The sequence below is a fragment of the Cololabis saira genome, chromosome 12, assembly GCF_033807715.1.
Source record: "Cololabis saira isolate AMF1-May2022 chromosome 12, fColSai1.1, whole genome shotgun sequence".
In the NCBI taxonomy this organism is placed as follows: domain Eukaryota; kingdom Metazoa; phylum Chordata; class Actinopteri; order Beloniformes; family Belonidae; genus Cololabis; species Cololabis saira.
Genome location: NC_084598.1, coordinates 3,651,374 through 3,674,348, shown reverse-complemented (window position 1 = coordinate 3,674,348; position 22,975 = coordinate 3,651,374). Strand labels below are relative to the sequence as shown.

At 42.5% G+C, this 22,975-nt stretch overlaps 1 protein-coding gene across 1 annotated transcript; it reads right to left on the bottom strand.

The window, feature by feature from the left end:
* Nucleotides 1-8,812: 8,812 nt before the first annotated feature.
* LOC133456669 (alcohol dehydrogenase class-3-like) lies at nucleotides 8,813-16,594 on the bottom strand. The gene is made up of 9 exons (XM_061735195.1): nucleotides 16,494-16,594; nucleotides 14,497-14,598; nucleotides 13,313-13,454; nucleotides 13,145-13,232; nucleotides 12,080-12,299; nucleotides 10,816-11,076; nucleotides 10,062-10,197; nucleotides 9,121-9,259; nucleotides 8,813-8,965 (listed from the first exon to the last, which is right to left on the bottom strand). Exons 1-9 carry the CDS (start codon nucleotides 16,557-16,559, stop codon nucleotides 8,941-8,943), a joined length of 1,179 nt encoding a protein of 392 aa, XP_061591179.1. The 5' UTR covers nucleotides 16,560-16,594; the 3' UTR covers nucleotides 8,813-8,940.
* Nucleotides 16,595-22,975: the final 6,381 nt, after the last annotated feature.

Sequence of the window (22,975 nt, the reverse complement as noted above, 5' to 3'; positions counted from 1 at the left end):
GTCAAATGACGCTGCAACAGCGAAGCCGTGCCGGCTTCGCTGTTGGCTGCAATAACCCCGACCATGCGCGGATTAATGCACAGGCTTCCCTAGGCTGCAGCGTAGGGGCCCTGGGCCCCTTGGATTGGTCAGACTATTTAAAAAAAAAAATGTAAATAGGCTACATTTGTCGTTCTTCCGTTACAATGCTGTCGCCTGTCAATCTAAAGGCTGATTTATGGTTCCGCGTTACACCAGCGTAGGGTACGCGGTGACCCGCACCGTACGGCGCATGTCTGTGCGTACCTACGGCGTAGATTCTGCTTCGATTTAACGCGGAAACATAAATCAGGCTTTACAGCGGCAAAATGTTCAACAAGAAACTCAGTGGCGCTCAGAAACAAGCGCAGGGGGAGAAAGAAAAAAGGGACACGCAATTATTAATGAAGATTCCAAAGCTAACATGGTATTTTAAGTCTGGTGGGTGACACACAGACATGATAGAAGAAGAAAAAACAAGCAGATGGCAACTGAACTGGACTGTGAGCAGTCGGGCCGTGACAGGTTCGGAGCAACAGACTCTGTTTGACTTTACCTGTTATCAGTGGTGGACAGTAACGGAGTAAATTTACTTGAGTACTGTACTTAAGTACATATCCAGAGGATTTGTACTTTACTTGAGTATTAGATTTCTTTGGTACTTATTACTCTTACTTGAATACATTTCCAAGACAAATATTTTTACTTTTACTCGAGTACATTTCTAGGAACGCTGAAAAGTACTCGTTACTTTCAGGTCTGCTCTTTTTTCTTCTTCCCTAAAATCCTATTGGACACAAGCTGTTTTTGTCAAAGGAGGAGACCTATCACAGTGCACGCTCTCCACTGGGATGTACGGAAAGCGGAAATACGTCAAGCCTCCTCAAAACCATACCGCCAAAGTAGCCTGCGTTTGTCAAGACAGATCCGCAACAAGTCAAGACATACAGTACATACATACACACAATGGCTGCGTCAGGAGAAGGAAGACAATCCGCTGAGTCGTCTGAGTCTGATAATGAGCCGGACTCGGAGCAGGGACTTTCACAAAATCCTTGGCCGTATCTTAACTCAATGTTTGAGTTCGACCGAGTAAAAAACGAGGGCACAGACAAACCACAGACATTTACAACTTAAACTTTACAACTTAAATTAATTTAGAAAAAATATAGTAATTTACTGATGTGGAAAATAAGAAATTTACTCTTACTCTTACTTTTACTTAAAGTAAATTTAAAAGCATTTACTTTTGGATACTTAAGTACCTTTAAAAGCAAGTACTTTTCTATTCTTACTCGAGTAATATTTTGACTGAGCTACTTTTACTTGTAACGGAGTAAATTTTGACCAGTAGTATTTGTACTCTTACTCAAGTACTGGGGTCGAGTACTCTGTCCACCTCTGCCTGTTATCAATGCCAGTGGGGAGCTATCATTTTCAAAATTTGGACTTGTAAAGAATAAACTGAGATCCACAATGGGCCAAAACAGACTCAATCTCCTGTATTTGATGAGCATTGAGAGTGATATTCTTAGAAAACTGGATTTTACCAGCCTCATCAAAGACCTCTCATCCAGGAAAACAAGAAAGAGAGCCCTCTGCAAGTAAGTTGTGTTTAATTACTGGCTGCAGTTCTGTTACATTGCTGACACACACACACACACACACGCACACACACACACACACACACACACACACACACACACACACACACACACACACACACACACAGCTTGCAGATTTACTTTAAATGGCTTTCCGTAGTATTTTTGTTACAACTTCTTTTGTCCATGTTGCAGCATCCTTTGCCGGACACCGGAACCTGCAGTGTGGGAGTGAGGGGGGCAGGGTAACGGCCCCTTTTGGGCGGGGGAGAAGGTCCCTCAAGACTCCTCTCCCTGGCCCTGCCCCTTCTCAACCTTTCCCCGACCCTGCACCCCAACCTGGGACTTGATGATTGGGCCAGAGCTTGGGCGGGAGCTGCGTGCTGGCCTGCTGTCCCCACCCCCGGTCATCCCGTTGCTGCTTCCACCTGCCTGCTGTGCTGCTGACGTCCCTGACCCACCAGTCTGGCCTTCGGCAGGAGGGTCCCCCCTTATGAGCCTGGTCCTGCTCAAGGTTTCTTCCCTCCTAAAGGGGAGTTTTTCCTTGCCACTGTTTGGCTTAAGGTTTTTCTCTCACTAGGGGAGTTTTTACCTGCCATTGTTTATGTAATAACTGCTCGGGGGTCATGTTCTGGGTATGGGTCTCTGGAAAGCGTCTAGAGACAACTTTTGTTGTATTAGACGCTATATAAATAAAATTGAATTGAACAACTAAAGGCTGTTATAGTAAATGAGTGCTACTGCCATGTGCACGGTTACACATGGCACAAAATTACTTTTTTCTGGGAGAACTTGATGCATAAGGGAGGCCCCAGAGAAAACATAGGGGCCCATGACTACCTTAATCCTACTCTGACCCCGACAGGGGTCATGGCGCTATGAGTCTAATTTCTTAAAGGAGCCTCATGCTCCTTTAAGAGGGATTTAGGGATTTGTATGTAGCGATGTAGAGCTCATTCTCATTTAAGTTTTGGTCTTGACTTGTCAGCTGTGACTGGTATGGGGTTCAGGGCTGAATTTTTCAGGCAGGAAGATTTTAAGTTTATTTTTTGATGGGATGAACATGAATACCTCATACTACTGTTTGTGCAAAATCTCTCTCTCTCTCTCTCTCTCTCTCTCTCTCTCTCTTGCTGTCTCTAGAGAAAATGTTGAAACTTAGTTGTTTTTCCAACCTGGGCCCGGTTTTGAATACAATCAAATTTGAGAAAGAACATGCTCCTTGAGTGACTTTGTCTTTGACAGTAATGGGTTAATGATTGTGTTGTATCTTGGGCCACTTGTAGAACTAATCAGTGTTTAAATTGAGCTTTCAATTCATATAGTGGCCGCTGGCTGTTTTTTTTTCAAAAGTTACTTTATACTTTTATACTTTAAGTAGTTTTTTGGAGCACATACTTTTTACTTTTACTTGAGTAAAGAGGTCAAGTTGATACTTCAACTTTTACCAGAGTATTTATAAACTGCAGTATCTATACTTCTACTTAAGTAACAAATGTGTGTACTTTTGACACCACTGCAATACACATTGGTTTCTTTAAGGCTTTTTATTTAATGCTATTCTATATTCATGCTATGTTAATTTCTGCAGCAACAGTGAACAAAGTAGCTGTGAGCTCATTAAAATGAGCTCTGATTTGTACCTGTTTCTGCTCCTCTGAAATGTTGTGTTGATGTACTACAGGAGAACTAAACATGGAGGAGCAGAATGAAGTCAGCACGCACAGCCCATGGACGGATTAAAAGCAGTAAAGTTGTTGGTTATTGGTTTATTGCTGTGGTCTCGGGATTAGGTGGTTACAGAGACTGCACAAATACATTATTTATAAAATCAAGTGATTTCCATTTTGTTTTATTTGGTTCATTTTCAAACAGCACAATCCATAAACAGCCTATTCCCGATCGATATTCAAAAAAATGTTTTTTTGATAGAGATGGGGTATATAGATTCAAAAAACATTAAAAACTTAGTTTTTTTTGTCTGTGGAATGGAAAAAAATGCAGTTAAAGCATGAGCCAGTTTACAAAGGAGTACAAAACTGTGATGCAGGTTTTCCTTCCGTAAAGACTTACAGTACATATACTAAATGACTCCACAAGTTGTCAATGTCATATTATTGTTATATAGTTATTTCTTTAACTACTTATTTTTCAATTATTTTATTATGTACTTAGTCTTTTATAATATATAATTTTTTTTAATTTTTTTGTTAGGTTTATTTTAATGTTTTTACTTTTCCATATGTTAACTCCAGTGCTTTTTCCTCATGGGGACTATTTAGGTATTTGATGATTTTTTTAAATTTTTATGATGTTCCTGATTTTGTTTTAATGTCTATGCGGGGAAGAGGGGGATGCTGTGTGGGTATTAAAGTGAGGATGTGTGTGAAAATGACCAGATGTGTGTTTTTAACCACGAGTGTGAGTTTTTCTATGTTAAATGTTGATTTTGTAATGTTGAATGTAAAGCACTTTGCATTACTCGTGTATGAAAAGTGCTATATAAATAAAGTTTGATTTGATTTGATACAGAAAGTACAGACATCAACCACTTACTTTCGCTGACTGGTTATCCGTAACTGCAACAAGCAGGTTTTTGGCACTCTGACTCTGACGAGCAAGGTGCTGAATCATTCAGCAGCCCATGAGCTAGATCTCTCTCATGCACCGCCTGCCCGCCGGACATAGACAGCGCTGATTTATAACTTGTTTTAGAAGTGCAACTGCCAAAAGAAAAAGCACCTGAGAAATGCGGTTTGAAAACATAGACTGTTTTAGAACTGATGGACGGAAAATAAAAGTGTCACTGATAAAGATGAGTGCACTCACCGTTAAGAGTTTTTTATTTTATGGCTACAGATTCTGGGTTTTGGCCCTCAGATTTTGGATCATGATTCTTAGATTTTGGGTTTTGGGGGCTACAGAGGCCCTCGCCTGCATGCAGGTAGCTCAAGTTCGAATCCCGGCCTGTGGCTGTTTCCTTTTTTTTTTTTTTACCTTGTCTGCACACATATTAATGAAACCAAAGGTGAATGTGCATTATTACTATATTTAATATATATATACATATATATACGCATACATATGCACACACATACATAAATATACACATACACTATATAATATACACTTTTTTTTTTTTTTTTGGGGGGGGGGTGGTGACGACATCCACTGCCAATCCAGGAAGCAGGAACACACGGAGAAATCTGCAACAAAAAACCACAAACAAAACACGAAACCGGCACGGAGCCGACCAAAACACGAGCAGCAATCGACCCAAATCTTGAGATCTGATCGCAGTCTGAGCTAAGCTACCGCTACCGCTACCTAACCCCAAAGACTACAGAGCAAGCATGCAGGTGAACAAGCCAGTGTGTATGTCTATGTGTGTGTATGGGTGTATGTATATGATCATGCGTGTGTGTGTGTGTGTGTGTGTGTGTGTGTGTGTATATGTGTATGCGTACGTGTGTGTGTACATGTCTTTGTGGCTATGTGTGTGTGTGTATGTATATGTTTGTGTGGCTGTGTATTGTGTGTGTATATGTATATAGGCCCTCGCCCTCCAGGCCAGCCTGCCCGGAGAGACAGAGCCGCCCCGGCCGCCGACGCGGGCAGGTGCACCCGCCCCCATGAAAGTGGCCCTCCAAGACCAGAGGGGCGCCCCGCCGCGGAGGCAGCGGGGGGGACCGGAGATGGGCCCGGAGAGAGGGAACCCCCCAACAGGGCGACACCCTCGCAGGCCCGACAACGGAGGGCCCCAGACCCAGGCATCCCATTCATTCATCCATTCACCTATCCGATACCTATACTAATAATAAGATATACTAATAATAATAATAATACTAATAATAATAATAATACTAATACTAATAATAATAATAATAATAATAATAATAATAATAATAATAATAATAATAATAATACTAATAATAACCATCTTTGTATAATATAATATTGATAAATTATTAAGTTTTATTGTCCTGCCAATGGAGGCTCAAATCCTCCATGGCAGGACCCTTCCACACTGCATTCTCACCGACACAGACACACAATCACGCACCGTTTCCCCCTCCCGGGGGGGTCCAGCACCGCCAGAAGGCACCCCAGGCTGCACGACGAGCCCTGCCAGGCCCGGGTATCCCGACCCACCTATCCCAGGCCGGCGAGGGAACGCGGGTGATGTGGGACCCCCTCCCGCCCCTGGTGTTGAGTGTATGTGATTAATGCCATAAAAACAGGGAGGGAGAGGGGCCAAGTATCGATTTGACACCGACCCCCCCCCTCCCGAACTACGTGTCTTTGTCAAATGTATTTATTAAGTGTTGAATGTGCACTGTCTACTTTGCTGTTAAAACCGTGAGGCGGGGAGTGCCGGGCCACGCGGGACAATGCCCCCCACGACCCGGACCCCCCGCCCCTTCGCCTATGTGCTTATGAATCGTGTAGGGGTGGGAGGAGGGGGAGCGGAGGCCGAAGCCAGGAGGCAGGACCAGCAAAGCCGGCCCTGGTAAGACACCCACGTTCCCCCACCGGCCATCCAGTAGACGGGGGCCGGCCCTCCGAGCCGGGCCAGGGCCCCACCGTACCTCCACGGGCGCCTCCGGCGCCGCCGGAGCCCCCAGACGGAGGGGGAAACGGTCCAACATCCCCCCATTTATACTGACAACATAAGACATAGACACCTGGGAATGGTGTTGTGGCTCTTTCCTACTTGTCTTTCTCCCTCTCCCTACCCAAGCTTACAGTCTAGCCACTTTCAAAATAAAGGCCACTAGAGCCACAAAAACACTGTTTAAAAAAGGATTTTGATACATTTTTGAATTGAATTGACACCATTCACACATGGACTTACTTTCCAGATTGTCTGAAAAAGAATCAAACATAGATCCCTTGTCTTATGCTTTTTAAAGTCAATGCTGTTGGTGAATAGCCCAGATTTATTTCCATGCCTTCTACCTTCCCTGCAGGCACAGGGTGCTGCAAGACAATACCAGCCCTTTCAGTGGTTGAAATTTCTGGTTGATTTTACCACCTTATTTCCAAGACATTCTCCTATATTCATACTGGCCCCTTAAAATTAAAGCAGACTTCAATGTAGCATCCAACAGACTGGGTGAAGCACAAAACCTAATACTTAGCCTAAAGCCCTTTAAGTTCGGCCCCATTTTCTAAGTCTAACTCCATTGTTTTTCTCATTAAAAATGTAAAAGGAAAAAAAAAAGTTGCCCCAGCTGGAGAAAAACAAAGAACCACATTTTCACAAGGCACCTGTCCCAGAATGCTCTTTTGCGGTTGTGGATTTTGCCCTCCAGCATCCCCTAAAGTGCACATTACTGTAGATGAGGGTACTGGTGATTCTAAGTGGTGTTAATTTGAGCCACTGGATCACCATGGTGTTGCTCGAAGCCAAAGCTTTTATAAACAAAACGCTTTTATAGACAAAGCAGGAAAATGAGTTATTGTCATTTAGGATAGAAAGAATGCAGTCCACGCATGATTGCTATTATGAGCATAAATGTGAGACCCAAATTGAAAATTTAAGTAGCAAATTAGCATAATTTCCAGGGAGAGATGAAATACAAAGGGCAAATATTTAAGTAGGAGCAGTTTCGAGGTGGGGGAGGTTATAGTTATCCCACCTATCCCACCTCCAATTATAATAAAGTCCCACGTTACCATGTCAATACCGACCTTTCAATATTCAGGAGGAGATTAAAGCAGTTATTTTCTACCTTTCCAGCATAAATGCAATGTAATGTTCCTTTCAAAAATTGACAGCAAGATGGCAGAAAGCACCAGGAAATAATCAGATGGTGGGCCAATTCTGTTTTAAGTACTGCAGCAGTTTTATCATATAGACTGAATCTTTTCCTTTCATAACACTTATTTGAAAACTGCAGGTTTTGTGAAAATGTATTTTTCTTTGCAATAATATATGATGGCTATTCCGAACTGAGGAAAATACAGTATTTTAAAGGTGTACAAATGTCTTCTAAAATCAAGACTTTAAGTATCACTCTTCTCTTTATGATTGAGTAAATATTACAGTACATGACAAATTTAATGAGTTTAAAAATCTGGAGATGGTAAATGTGTAATGCTGTTATTTTTAGGGCTCGAGCACTTACAGTGTGAAGGCCCTGTTGTATCTGTAGGATTTTTTTATTTTTTTCCTCGTTATTTTCCTTCTTCCAACGAAAGGAGGGCCTTTTTTCCCCCTAAACGTGTCCCAAAAGTCACCATATTCTGCACCAAGCCAGGCCTGGCGAAAAATGTGATATTTAATGGTTTACATTAATGGGCGTGGCCTAATGGCTCAACAGCGCCCCCTAGAAAACTTGGTGCCTCAAACCCCACAATACGGTTTGACGTGCATGCACGAAAATCGGTACACACCTGTATCATGTCGCAACTTAAAGAAAAGTCTCTTGGTGCCATGGCCCGAAACCCAACAGGAAGTCTGCTATTTTGAATTAATCGTGTAATTTTGGCGCAATTTATGCCATTCCTTCAGCCGTTAATGCGGCCCCAACCGTAACGTGCACCCAGGTGTGTTATACATCAAAATGTGCGTCTCCATCCTCCGACAATGGGCATTACTTTTATCAGTCAAAAGCGTTTGAAAGGAAAACACCACTCCGTACTGCATTTAATTTCGTTGTATGCCTCGTATAATGACAATAAAATGCCTGAATCTGATTTTGTCATAATGAGGTGGTGATTAAATCACTTCAGCCTAAGAGGTGCACTGAAAATTGTGAGACCACTGTGCTGTTTGGATATTATGACCCAAATACCCAAGATCAAGTTTAAACAGCCCTAATATTAGGCAAGACACAAGCTATATCACCTCAAACAGCTACAGGCAATTTACAATATATAAGTAAGATCCTATAGGCACAAGAACAGGAGACTAATGCCACAAATGTGGCTCTCTGTACAAAATACTGAAATCAAACATTCAAACTGCGGAAATTTGTAAGCAACATTCTTGAACTACTAATGTATTTTACTATGATTTCAATATCTGGCATGTAGTCTGTTGTCACAATGTGTTCCTTTTCAAGCTATGGGCTGAGAAAAAAGTGACTTAATGGAGCGAAGGGGCAGCATCTGTTGCAATGATAGGTTTGAAGGGCTTTTTTTGTAGTTTCTTTTATTGACAGAATAAAAACTTTAAACAGGTGTTCTGCTTTTAACATTTATTCTTAACAGTGAAATTATACTGTGAAAGTTAAGCAGTGTGAAGTAAGTGCTACAGCTTTGAAAGGAGAACATTTGAAAGTCAGATGGGACGGATGCTGTTTCAGGCACTTCAGAACGTCAGCACTGCACGGATACTGAGAAAAAGAAGAGGAAAAAAAAATAGGCTGGGAAATTAATCGCCAATCAAAAGGCAAGAATGGAGAAATATAAACAGGCTTTACATAGAGTTAAAACTACAAAATAAGCTTTATAGGCATGGAATTGGGGGAAAAAAAGAAATAGGTTTCACCTCTTTCCAGAATGCATGAGGTCAAATCCTTCATGGATCTTGTCAAAGGGCAGCGTGTGAGTCACAAACTCGTCCACCTTCAGTTTTTTACTCATGTAGTCCTCCACCAGTTTGGGAACGCTCTCCACGCTTTTCCAGCCTGGAAGCGAGAATAAAAAAAGAGTAATACAAAACATGTACTGTATGTTGTACTATTATACTAATTTATTGAAACACATGGCGAGTCAAACTTTTACCAAAGCAGCTGCCAAACACTCCTAAACAAGGTAGCCTAAGACGCCGGTTGTGCAGAACTGTGGAGCTCTGACCAGGAGCTCCACTCTTTAGTAGGGATTTCATATGAATCCAAACCGTTAATAATCATTATTTTCTCCATATACCGGTCCCTGGCTTCTTTGTTTAAAGTATCCCGGTAAATTCCAGATGCTTTCTGGCATTTTAACATATTCTTTTTGCGTTCCGTCTGTTGGTGCTACTACACTGCTGTTTGTTTACTCTCACAACGCTGCCAAAATGGCCGCCGCGTCCCAGAATGCAACTTGGCGACCAAGCCTTATAGTATAAAACCATAGACATATATACGTAGACGCCGCATCGAGTGGTTTTGCCCGCTGCTGCGATACGTCAACGTCGCAGCCATATTGGATGTGGCAAGACTGCGCTGTAAACTAAGTAAATTGACTTATTTTCATAAAGCGCCTTTCTACAAAGAAATTTACATTTTACGTCTCATTTATTCATTCACACACGCACTAATATACTTGGAAAACAGTTAGGCACCAAATATAATATATTTAATTTTCTCAGATGGCAAAAATAAGAACTTTATTAACATTTGAACAGTTTGAAAAGCACTGTTTCACCAAAAGACCTTGTGCATGACCCTGACCCGACTGAAAAAAAAAAAAAATCATACAAAAACAGCAATATGAGTTCCTCACCTCCGAAGGCGGTGCCTTTCCACACTCGGCCCGTCACCAGCTGGAAGGGTCTGGTGGAGATTTCCTGGCCGGCTGCAGCTACGCCGATGATGACACTTTCACCCCAGCCTTTGTGGCACGCCTCCAGAGCAGCTCTCTGAAACAATTAACGTTGTCACTGGTTTTACTTCCTTTCTTGTGATGGATTAACAGGAATCCCACGTTTTTTACAGAAGATGAGATACGATAATCCTTTATTTCTCCCTCAATGGGGAAACTCACTTTGTGCAACAGCAGTACACTTAACACACACATGCAGGGAAAGGGTCAAAAAAGTAAAAAATATCCAGGACTGTCTCAGAAAATTTGAATATTGTGATAAAGTCCTTTATTTTCTGTAATGCAATTAAAAAACAAAAATATCATACATTCTGGATTCAATACAAATCAACTGAAATATTGCAAGCCTTTTATTATTTTAATATAGCTGATTATGGTTTACAGTTTAAGATTAAGATTCCCAGAATATTCTAATTTTTTGAGATAGGATATTTGAGTTTTCTTAAGCTTTAAGCCATGATCAGCAATATTAAAATAATAAAAGGCTTGCAATATTTCAGATGATTTGTAATGAATCCAGAATGTATGACATTTTTGCATCACAGAAAATAAAGGACTTTATCACAATATTCAAATTTTCTGAGACAGTCCTGTAGTTGTGCATAATGCGTTGTGTAATTGAAACCATCAAATTGAACAGACCCCGAGTCCTCACCATGACTTGGACATTTCCAGTGCACTCAAATGAGTAGTCCACCCCCCCGTCGGTCAGCTCCACCAGAACCTCCTGGACGGGTTTGCTGTGGTCCTTTGGGTTCACAAACTCAGTGGCTCCAAATTCCCTGGCTTTCTCAAACTTGTCGGGGTTGAGGTCCACGCCGATGATCCTGGTGGCCCCGGCCACCTGGCAGCCCATAATAGCAGCCAGGCCGATAGCTCCGAGTCCAAAAACAGCACATGTGGAACCGGGCTCAACCTGGGGGGACGGGGGAGAATTAAAACGCTGTCGTGTCGTATGCAGGAATTTATAAATGGATATTGTTAATGTAATCATATTGACAAATATTATTATATCGGGATTTTTTACAACTTACATTACGACAAAAACAAGTTCTGGAAGACGTTGGAAAGAGGCAAGATTCTGAACAGCTTTTTGAGAGGTTAGGGTTAGGGGTTTTTTCTCCAATAAAAAATGAGAGCCCCTCCCTCCTTTAAAGGTATTGTGACATCATTTTTAACATGCTTTTAACACTATTAAAAGTCTTGGCCAACATCCATTCAAATGTGTCTAAAAGAGTGTAACAAGAAAAACTTCACTCTAGTACTCCATTCCTGGCTTTTTATGACGGTGTTTTTTTGCGCCGTGAAAAACGCTTCCTTTTCCCCCTTTCCTGTCAATCATTGCGCCGCTCCTCCTCCAAACCTCCTCCAACCCAGCCATACGCTCACAGCGGCGTCGGAGAGTTAAGCCGGGAGCGACAGGCGAAGCATGCACGGAAAAGCAGCAGGGCGAACCACAGCAAACAATCATAAAAATAAAGGCATGCAAGCAGCAGTGTCCCCTTATCTTAAGTCCAGTCAGTGGCCGCGGGTCTTTTTAGCAGTTTTCCTCCGGTGATTAGAACAAAAGAGGCTCTAAATAGCTCCGTGTTAAGCCTGATTTATGGTTCCGCGTTAAATCGACGCAGAGCCTACGCCGTAGGGTTCAGCATACGGTGCGCGTCGCACCGTATGTTGTGAATTCAACATACATCTCAAAGAATGTTTACATTTTCTATATCTAAATTAAGACTTTGGCACAAAAAGCCAAACAACTGATTGATATCAGGTTACGATGAAACAGGAGTGATTAACCTGCAGGCGCAACTTGTGACCGTTTGAATTTTTGAAAAGATACTATGTGGCGATCGTTTCATGCATGAAGAAGTGTTGATAAAGTTGCTTCTTGTACTAACGTAGCCTCATCCGTTACAGCTCACCTTGGCAGTGTTGAGAGCAGCACCGTAACCGGTGGAAATGCCACACCCGAGCAGGCACACTTTGTCCAGGGCGGCCTTGGGGTTGACCTTGGCCAGCGAGATGTCGGCCACGACCGTGTACTCGGTGAAGGTGCTGGTCCCCATGAAGTGGAACACCGGCTTCCCCTTGCAGGTGAAGCGCGTGGTCTGGTCGGGGAGCAGGCCCCGGCCCTGGGTCACTCTGCAACGAGGGACATTCATGGTGACAGTACTCGAGTTGAGGGGGGATGAGTGGGGATGGCATCCCCCCCCTGAAATAAAAATGGTCAAAATCCACCCCCCTGTAAAACTGCCATCCCTCCTTTCCATCCCTTATGTCATTTCATCAATGAATGTGGTTTTACTGCTATTTCAACATTTAGAGTCATCACCAGAAAAATAACTTATTTAACATATTTAACATTAATAACAGATTTATCTTCTTATTACAAGCAAAAAAATCTTGTTCCACTGGCAGATTTTTCTACTTATTTCAAGTGAAAATCTACTTGAAACAGGTGAAAATTGTTGTTTTTTCCAGTGATGAGTCTTGTTTTAAGTGTAATGAGATTTTTTTTTTCTAAAATGAGACATTTTAACTAGAAATAAGACAAATATTCTTGTTAAGATTGTGAGTTTTTGCAGTGATCCATGTTACTTATCCTGTGAAGGACAGAGTCATATTGATAAGTTGAGAAAAGTGTTTTTTATTGTTGTGTTTTGATGTATTTGATGTAAGCCCAGTGGATATTTAAAGCTTACAGAAGGCTGCATTTAACTGCTGCTATGTCATTCCTGCAGTATTTCTGCAGGTGTTTTGGTCACTGCTATTATTTGTAATATATTATATTATTTGTTATCAGCACAAATTATCTGTCCCCATATGATAAAGTCCACCATCCCCCCTGATTTTTTTTACAACTCCAGTACTGCATGGTAAAGATGACTTTGCAATATTCATGTGTAAACAAATGGGTGACTCATGTTGGGTTGGGTTTGCCACAGGGAAAGCTTTTTCTTTTCTCTTCTAAAGTTCAAGTCACACACCTAATTTTCTGGCAGAGGTTGGTCTTGGGATTTTTGCAGAATTTGCATTCGCCACACTGCGGCACATACAATGGGATGACGGTGTCACCTAAATGTAAAAACAGAATAAGAATTCCATATTCAGAGTTAATTATTTAAGCTCATACGGTGTGGTTGGCTGCAGCTCACCTGGCTTGAATTTAGTCACTCCCTCGCCAACGCTCTCGACTATCCCAGCACCCTCGTGTCCCAAGATAACGGGGAAAATCCCCTCAGGGTCTTGGCCACTCAGAGTGTAGGAATCAGTATGACACACCCCCGTAGCAGAGAGCTGAGAAACACGGTCATACCAGGTCATTTACAATACAAACCTTACAACCAACATAACCTGCCGATATCTTGGTAGAGGTGTCTTCAGTATTCACATTCATTACTCGGGTAGAAGTATAGATAGAGTTTAAAAATACTCCTGTAGAAGTTGAAGTATCAACTCAAGTTTTTTACTCAAGTAAAAGTATAAAAGTACTGGTTTCAAAACTACTTAAAGTATAAAAGTAAAAGTAATGTAAGGGGGAAAAAGCCATTAAGGACAAAAGCCATTGAAAATGAATGTATCTTAGTATAATGTAAATATATTAAAGAAGCATATATGTGTACTATTGAGCATTAACATGTGTTAATATAAATATATTAAAGAACCATATATGTGACTATTGAGCATTAACATGTGTTTCAGAGAGCAGCAGATATGATGACTAGGTGCCTATAAGTATTGTAATGGTGCAAAAAGTCAAACTTCAGAGGCATGTTATCATTTATCCTAACCTTTATTGGAATGTACATCCAAGTTTAGTTGCAGGAATCTGAGGGAACGGATGTAAGAACAAAACTGGACAAGAACATCTGAAACAACCACAACCAAATTCACTCTATCCGGATGGAGCAATTTAACTGGATAGTTTTTATTTAAAGGCCCACATGAAATAGAGTAACAAGGCTGTTTTTAAAATGTAAGGACTAAAAAGTACAGATAATTGCGTGAAAATGTAAGGAGTAAAAGTAAAAAGTCGTCTGAAAAATAATTACTCCAGTGAAGTATAGATAACCAAAATTTCTACTTAAGTAAGGTAACGAAGTATTTGTACTTTGTTACTTGACACCTCTGTTAAAATGAAAGGCCAAGGAATGAGATAGGAAGGAAAACGGTTCTGCAAGGTGGAAAGTTTCATCATTTCTCAGTTTTGAAATGATAGAAACACCTTCAAAAGTACACTAAGACTGCACACAGTCAAAAAGAAATAAAGACAGGTTAAAAGTTACCCTTGCATCAAAATTCAGGTTTCAGCGCAGGTAAATGTCGTGCACAGCTTTACCTTAATGCGAACTTCGTGGGCCTTAGGTGGAGCCACCTCCACCTCCTCCATGGAGAGAGGCTTCCCAGGTTCCCAAGCAACCGCTGCCTTGCACTTAATCACCTAAAGACAAACATTGGCATGTTTGAACTCATGGCGAACAAAGCCCACTGTGAATGAACTGCTGTTTTCCAGAGCCTGTGACAGATGCCTGGGGAAAATGTAAGTTACACACTGAAGTTCTGCGAGACCACTGGAAAAATGTGATTACCTCTTGCATCCGACACATCATTTTTATAAGTTAAGGCCAGGATTGTTTTGGGGAGTTTTTTTTTTGCATACATGACAAAAGGAGTTTGACTCCACAAAGATTCTCAGTGGAGGTTCAGATCTGGACATGTCTTTTACAATTTAACCCGATGTATCCTGGCATTGTCATGATAGAATATGTTTTGGGGGATATTACGATACACCTCATCAAGAGAAACAACTCTAAAGGCTTGCACTGTAGGCACAGTTCATCTGTGGCTCTCCTAACCCTGAGACGGCCACTCCCGAACAAGGATTAGTCATCTTGGACCATGGGACCCTTTTCCACTGATCCAGAGTCCAATATTTATGGTCCCTATCAATTGAAGCCTTTGTTGTTTGCATGTGTTATCTCCTCATTGCTTTTTTGCCTAATATAGGCTAATCATATGATAACAGAGTAGTATTTTATCCCATAAATCAAGATGCCATTATGACATGAACGATAAGATATCCATAAATGAGTTGGGTTTAAATGACTTCCTGCTGAAAGATATGAATAAATGTAGTAGTTTTCCACTGTGGGAAGGGATGGGCAAGTACTCGAGTTGTACAAATAAATCAGGGGGGATGGTGGATTTTATCATATGGGGACAGATAATTTGTGCTGATTACAAATAATATAATATATTACAAATAATAGCAGTGACCAAAACAGCTGCAGAAATACTGCAGGAATGACATAGCAGCAGTTAAATGCAGCCTTCTGTAAGCTTTAAATATCCACTGGGCTTACATCAAATACATCAAAACACAACAATAAAAAACTTTTCTGAACTTATCAATATGACTCTGTCTTCACAGGATAATTACATTCATTACACTTAAAACAAGACTCATTACTGGAAAAAACAACAATTTTCACCTGTTTCAAGTAGATTTTCACTTGAAATAAGTAGAAAAATCTGCCTGTGGAACAAGATTTTTTTTGATTGTAATGAGAAGATAAATCTTGTTCCACTGGCAGATTTTCCTACTTATTTCAAATGAAAATCTACTTGAAACAGGTGAAAATTGTCAAATAAGTTATTTTTCTGGTGTTATTTTTCTGGTGATGACTCTAAATGTTGAAATAGCAGTAAAACCACATTCATTGATGAAATGACATAAGGGATGGAAAGGGGGGATGGCAGTTTTACAGGGGGGATGATTTGGACCGTATTTATTTCAGGGGGGATGCCATCCCCCCTCATCCCCCCTCAACTCCAGTACTGGCTATTGCCGATTTGCTGTTGAAATCTAACTTGCAAGTAGTGAGCCCTTGTTGTTCAGCGGTTTAGTTGTCCTTTGCGTCGTTTCCAAGCATGCCCTTATGTAAAACCTCCAATAGATTCTTTCAGCACTTACTGATAATGTTGGTCAACGTTATTCATTCAGCTTTGCAACCTTTCAGTTACTTCCTGACTGATGCCAAATCGGTCAGAGGTGACTAAAATCAATAACCAGTAATCAGTAACGTTGTTTTGTAAATGCATTCTATACTTGTGATTTAAAAGTTATCACCAATAGCTAAAGAAAAAGCCTTGCAAGAACTTGCACATACCAGGTCAAACTCACTGACCCTGCAGGTCCTTCAATAATTGTCATTAAAGCGCGTCAGTGAACATAAATTTGCCTTATTCATAACAAGAAATGCTATATATTACGTTATGATCAGGTGCAAACGGAGAGAAAGCATAATATTTCTTGCAGAGATTGAGGAAACTTACTTTGCCTGCGGTCTCCATGTTCGTTCCTGCAGCAGAGAGAGACGGAGGCAAGGTGTGGGCGTACATGAGTCAGTGACTCAGAGACGAAGAGAACGAGGAAGTCTCAGCATGACGTAACGTAGAGGGAGGGACTTCAAACCAGCACCAGCAAGAACTATGGACCGTTGTAAAAACACCAAAATGTGGCCTCATGGATTTCGTACCGCAATTTGTATCTGCGTATCTGTATTTGTATCAAATTTAAGAAGAAAGTATGTGTTTATATTTTTCAATTCAATTCAATTTTATTTATATAGCGTCTAATACAACAGATGTTGTCTCTAGACGCTTTCCAGAGACCCAGAACATAAACATAAACATAAACATAAACATAAACATAAACATAAACATAAACATAAACATAACCATAAACATAAACCCCCGAGCAATTATTATATAAACAATGGCAGGTAAAAACTCCCATAGTGGGAGAAAAGTCTTAAGCCAAACAGTGGCAAGAAGAACTCCAAGGAAAAAAAAGGAGGGAAGAAACCTTGAGCAGGACCAGGCTCATAAGGGGGGACCCTCCTGCCGAAGGCCAAACTGGGGGAGTCAGGGATGTCAGCAGCACAGCAGGCATGTGGAAGCAGCAGCCGGATGACCAGAGGTGGGGGGGGGGGGAGGGGGGGTGCAGGCAGGCGGAAGCAGCAACAGCAGACATCCACGTAGGCAGGTGGAAGCAGCAACGGGATGACCGGGGATGGGGGGGGGGGGCCGGGAACACAGGCACTTCCATTAAGTTATACAGTAGATTGTGTTTATTTATTTTGTAAAAAAGCCTGTAATAGTTATATCTGCCAATGTGCAGTCTGTCTATATCATTCGCCAATGACCTTAAATCATTGGCGATGGCTCTCAAAGAACTTCCAGCGCAGCCAGAGGACCTACCTGCAGAACTGAGTGTACTCGAGTCCAGCGAAACGCCCGCCCACCTGGAGAGACGGGGCCACCCTCAACAGCCGACGCTGGCACACGGCCGATACCCAAAGGCTGGGGGAAGCAGAGATGGGTACGGAAAGCAAGAAACCCCCCACTCCGCCAACAAGGAGCCAGCCAGACAAGCCCAACAGCAAAAGGGCTTCACCCATTCACGCAGAGACACCAACATACATCCACTGACAAAGACATCATCCTCTCACCACTCCCATCTCCCTCCGGAGACCCGGTACTGATGGGTGTGACTAAGGCCTGAATTATGGTTCTGCGTTAAACCAACGCAGAGCACACGCCGTTGCTGTGACGCCGTTGCCGTGACGCCGTTGCCGTGACGCCGTTGCCGTGACGCCGTTGCCGTGACGCCGTTGCCGTGACGCCGTTGCCGTGACGCCGTTGCCGTGACGCCGTCGTGAACCCTTCGGACTTCTCCAACACTCCTTTTCGCCGCGGTGCAGTACCCCCCACGAACGCTAGGGAGGTGCGATCTTTTCCTGAATGGTTTATCCGGCTTTTTTGGTCACAGTGAATCAAAGGGATAAGGACAACTATTGTGCAAAAAAAACACAACAAAAAAAATCACACATACACGAAGAAAAGAGCGCTGAAAGTTCATGACTGCTTCACGAACCAGAACTGGAAATGCGTTGCTACCAACCGAACCAATCACAGCCCTCTCGGTCTGCGTTGGTCTGCGACCTCTCGACGCGTAGTTACAATTTGTGGGAGGTGCGTCAGGCACGCCGTGGCGTGTAGCGTGACGTGTAGCGTGGGTTGCGCGACGCAGCACAACCTGCGGCGTAGGCTCGGCGTCGATTTGTTGCAGAACCATAATCCAGCCTTAATGCAGTTAAAACGAAATGGGGAGGGGGAGGTGAGGCCACCGTGTGGTTATGCCAGTAGCTACACTTGACAGTGCCCCCCTGCGAGGACCCTATGTGCAAGGTTGCTTGTGAGGTGTACATCTGTTGATTGTAGAGATCTCTAAGATGTTATTAAAAACTGAGGAGCAGGCATTTCAGGACATGTACAACAGCATTTCCCCGACCACGCAACTCCTCAAGGTCCTATGTGAATGTGTGGATAAGTCATGTAAAGGAGCAGAAGGAGGAGGGCATGAGGATAGGGGGCAAGGCCAGCTGGTACTTGATGGGTGGCCACATTCCCCACAGACCACCACAGGGCAGGAGGACCTTGATCCACAGAGCCGAGCCCACTGAAGCCCATAAACATCCCCAGATATATTTGCAGTTCAGAACGCATACGCATCATGGACGCCACACGTATCCTGCGTTCATTTGATGTGTCGATGTGCACGTAAAAGGCTGAGATATACTTGCTGTTGGTGCTTGCGTTCGCGTCCGTTCACTTCTGTTCGCGTGCACCACCAACCCCGTCGCTCGCGTAGTACGCGAGGAGAGCGCGTCGTACCGGCGGTGACCGATAGGGGGCAGTAAGCAGAGCAACAGTTGGAAAAGTGATTAAATAATTAGTAGTAGAGGTAGTAGCAGCGGTAGCAGCAGTGGTAGTAGCAGTAGCAGATAAGAACAACTAACAAGTTAACATGACAATAGTGGATGATGTAGGAGATTATAACACTGCTTTGGTTGCGATCTCGGCAAAGGAAATGGCGCCAGCGACCTCCGAGTCGTCACTTGTGACCAGCTGGTATCAGACCGGAACCGGCGTCACTCCCGGGCAGAGCTAGAACTGCAGGTCGCGTACGCGTTCAGTGTCTTTTTGAGAACGTGCACGTCAACGTGTCAAATGAACGCAGACTACGCATGGCGGCCCTGATGCGTACGCGGTCTGAACTGCAAGTATATCTCAGGTAAAAGACATTGAACGTGGACACGACCTCCAGTTCTCGCTGTGGCTGCGAGTGGCGCTGGTCCATTCAAATCAAATCAAAGTTTATTTAGACGGGACAATGCATATTAATGAACACTACATTTTTTTTTTTTTAATATATTTTTATCCCAGTTTTTTCCCCATTTTATCACCCAGTGCTCCTACCTAGCAGTCCTGGGCATTGCCATCCTCCAACAACCCTGGGAGTTCCTGCACTGAGCTCAGGTCTCCTCCTTAACCTGAGGAGTGAGCAGCTGCATCTTTTCACCAGACAGGGTGGAGTTTCTCCAGCCGGACGTAGCGCGTGGAAGGATCACGTTATTCCGGCCAGATCCTCCCCACCCCATCTGGCGCCCCGGTTGGCCAGAGGGGGCATGTATAGCCCAGGACTGCTGCATGTTTTTGTGAGAGTAGCTCCCATTAGAGAACATGCAAACTCCACACAGAAAGGCCCTTTCACCAACCCCACCCAGGGTGTGGGCACTGAAGTCATGGGGGAACTAACACGCACATCAGCGCCCACAGCGTCCCCTGCGGGAATCGAACCCAGGACCTTCTTGCTGTGAGACGGCTGCACTACCTGCTGCTGTGCCACCGTGCCCCCTAATGAACACTACATTAAGCAGTGTAAATACACCAGATTTTAGCAGAAATCCTAGTTTCCATCCACAGTCCCCACAGAAAACATAAAAACAATTCACTCAAACAATACAATCAAACAAGGGAACAAACATAAAACATACATAGTAGCAAAATAAATTTAGCAGCATTTAAAAGCAGTGTGGATTGTATCTAAAGTGACTTGAGTTTAAAGTGACTTGAGCAAAAAATGCATGTTACAATAATGAAATACCAGCGATGGTAATATTACATATATACTGAGAGTATCCAAGTTGTGTGACATACAAAGTGCGTGTTGCGTTGCACATTGCCCTAATACGTACTAATTAAAACCGATAATTAACATTAAGAGATACTACACAAGTTTAAGCCTGGTTGTGATAACAGTGTTGTTCCTCCAATAGCCAGGATTTAAAATGTTTGGTGAAAGAGGTCAGAGTGGGAAGTTCATGTATCATTGGTGTTGCATTCCAGGTGTGAGAGGCACGAACTGAAAAAGTGGCTCGACTAAAAGCACTTTTTCTAAAAGGAACTATCCAGTCGCCTCTAACACCAGCTCTGGTTCATCTGTTTGAATTTCTTTTCACACATTCTTGTAGTGAGGGTGGAGCCTGGTCATGAAAGATTTTATAGATCAAAATAGCATCATTATGGCCCGGTTTCACAGACAAGGCTTAAGCCTAGTCTCAGACTAAAATGCTGTTTGAGCTGGCTTAACTTTAAGTCACTTGCACAGATATATCTTAAAATAGTCTTAGATTTAGTCTGTTCTGGATTAAACAAAGCCAATTGCAAGAGGGTGGATTACAGCTACTCTAGGACTAAATTTAAGTTTATATTAATCCTGCAAAGAGGCAGGTTTAACTTCGGCTTAGTACTTTTTGTGAAAGGGAGCACAGATGGTTTGGGAGCTTGGAGTATTTGGAATATCTAAATGAAGACCAATATTCGCTACAGAGGCCAGCCAGACAAATACGTGTGGATAGGAGTAATCCATTGAATCAGTTTGATGAAATAACTTTCCGAGACCGCTTTCGTATGTACAAAGAAGATGTACTGGAGATAATTACTTTGCTTGAGCCTAGACTTTCCTCCATGTCTCAAAGAGGAAGGCCTGTACCCAGTTCTCTCCAAGTTCTGATCACTTTGAGATTCTTGGCATCTGGAACCTTTCATCGTGAAACTGGTGATTGTGTGGTGTCAGTGAAGCAACAGTGTGTAGAATAGTTCACAATGTCTGCAGTGCCATTTGTGAACTGAGAAATCTGTACATTAAGTTCCCTGATGCTGCTGAGCAAACCAACTATAAATCGCGATTCTACGAATATGGGAACTTCCCACGAGTGATTGGCTGTATAGATGGATGTCATGTTGAAATCAAGTGTCCATCAACTCCTGATGCTGAGGAGTACAGGAACCGTAAGAACTGGTTTTCCATCAATGTTCAGGCTGTATGCACTCCCAATTTAGAGTTTCCAAACATTGTTGCCCGTTTGAAGGGAGCAACACATGACTCAAGGATTTTTCACAACTCTTCATTGTGTGCTCAGTTTGAGAGAGGGCAACATAGTGGAATACTAATTGGTGACAATGGATATGCTCAGAGTTCCTATTTATTCACGCCTTGGCCACATCCCACAACAACTGAGCAGCAAAGATACAACAGAGCTCATATTCGCACTAGAGGGATGATCAAGCGTATGTTTGGAGTGTGGAAAAATCAATTCCAGTGTTTATGCAATACACTTCTTTTGAGCCAAGAAGATGCTGGAAGGTGATCATTGCTACAACTGTTCTGCACAACTACCTGAAGCTGCACAACTACCTGAAGCAGTATAATTGTCCTGACCCTCCAATGGAAGACCAGAATGATTCAGATGTGCCCATGCCAGTCCAACGAGGACTTGCACTCAGAGCTGCTTTCACATTGCAGTGCAATATTGCAGTGCAATAGTGTGCTGAAAAATTAAATGAGAAACTCAACCAAGGCTGTCCTAAAATTTAGGTTGGGGGGACTACAATACTCACACTCTTGTCAAGTGTATTTCATTACATTACATAGCTATCTTTCTTTGAACAACTCTCTCTTCTAATTTCATATCCAATTCAACCTGTAGAATTCTCATTTTCATGTCATGCTCTTCTTTCAGATATTTCATTTTCTGCTCATGAACTTCTAAGGTTAACTTTTCATGCATTGACATCCTTTTTGGTCTCTGCTGGAAGGTTTTGACAGCATCTTTTCTCTGGGATGCCATGCCAGATGTGGAGGGTGCACAGTCACTGTGCACTGGCTCTTCCACCAGGGTTAGAATAATTTCCTCTGGGAAAAGAACACTGTTAGACACAAAAGTGTGGTTACATTTTCATTTGCATTGAATTCACTGCAAATGGCAGCCCACGCATAGTTCTTCTTATGTTCAACAGCAGCACTATGCCCTTTACTTTCAATAACAGCATGATTTCCCAAAATGTGTTTAAGTAGAGTTTTTTTTCATACTCAGTATAGTTCTTTGAGCGTGTTCTTTTACCTTCAGCCATGTTTGGTGTCAAAATTCCCTCCAGCAAAACTGTCCTCAATTCCATTCCAGGTTTTTATGAACACCATTAGGCTAACAGACTGTGCTCCCACTTAGGCTAATGAGGCGTTCTCATTTAAGCTTACTCCAGGACTCCACAGTCTGGGACTAACTAAGACAAATATAAGCCACGCTCATGCAAGCCACTTAAATGACCTAGCTTTACTAGTCTGACTTAGGCCTACTCCTGGCTTGATATAAGCCTTGTCTGTGAAACCGGGCCTATATGTTACAATGTTGTCCCAGTTTAAGCGCTCATGCTTTTTTAATATCTAACAATGATGGTATGTTTATCCAATACTTTCAGGGCTTGTTTGTAGACTATTTCAATTTGTTTTAGTGTTGTCTTACAGGCTGTTGCCCAGCTTGTTATGCAGTAGGACATGTGTGGTATGATCATGGTATCAAAATAGATTTTTGCTGTCTTAGAGGTAGGTTGTTCCTAATAAACTTGAAGTT

Coding starts and splice junctions, on each gene's coding strand:
- LOC133456669 (XM_061735195.1), bottom strand. CDS start 16,559: ATGTACGCCCACACCTTGCCTCCGTCTCTCTCTGCTGCAGGAACGAAC. Junction 13,455..14,496: donor CCCACGAAGTTCGCATTAAG/GTAAAGCTGTGC, acceptor CGTGTTTCTCAG/CTCTCTGCTACGGGGGTGTG. Junction 13,233..13,312: donor AGTGACTAAATTCAAGCCAG/GTGAGCTGCAGC, acceptor TTTTACATTTAG/GTGACACCGTCATCCCATTG.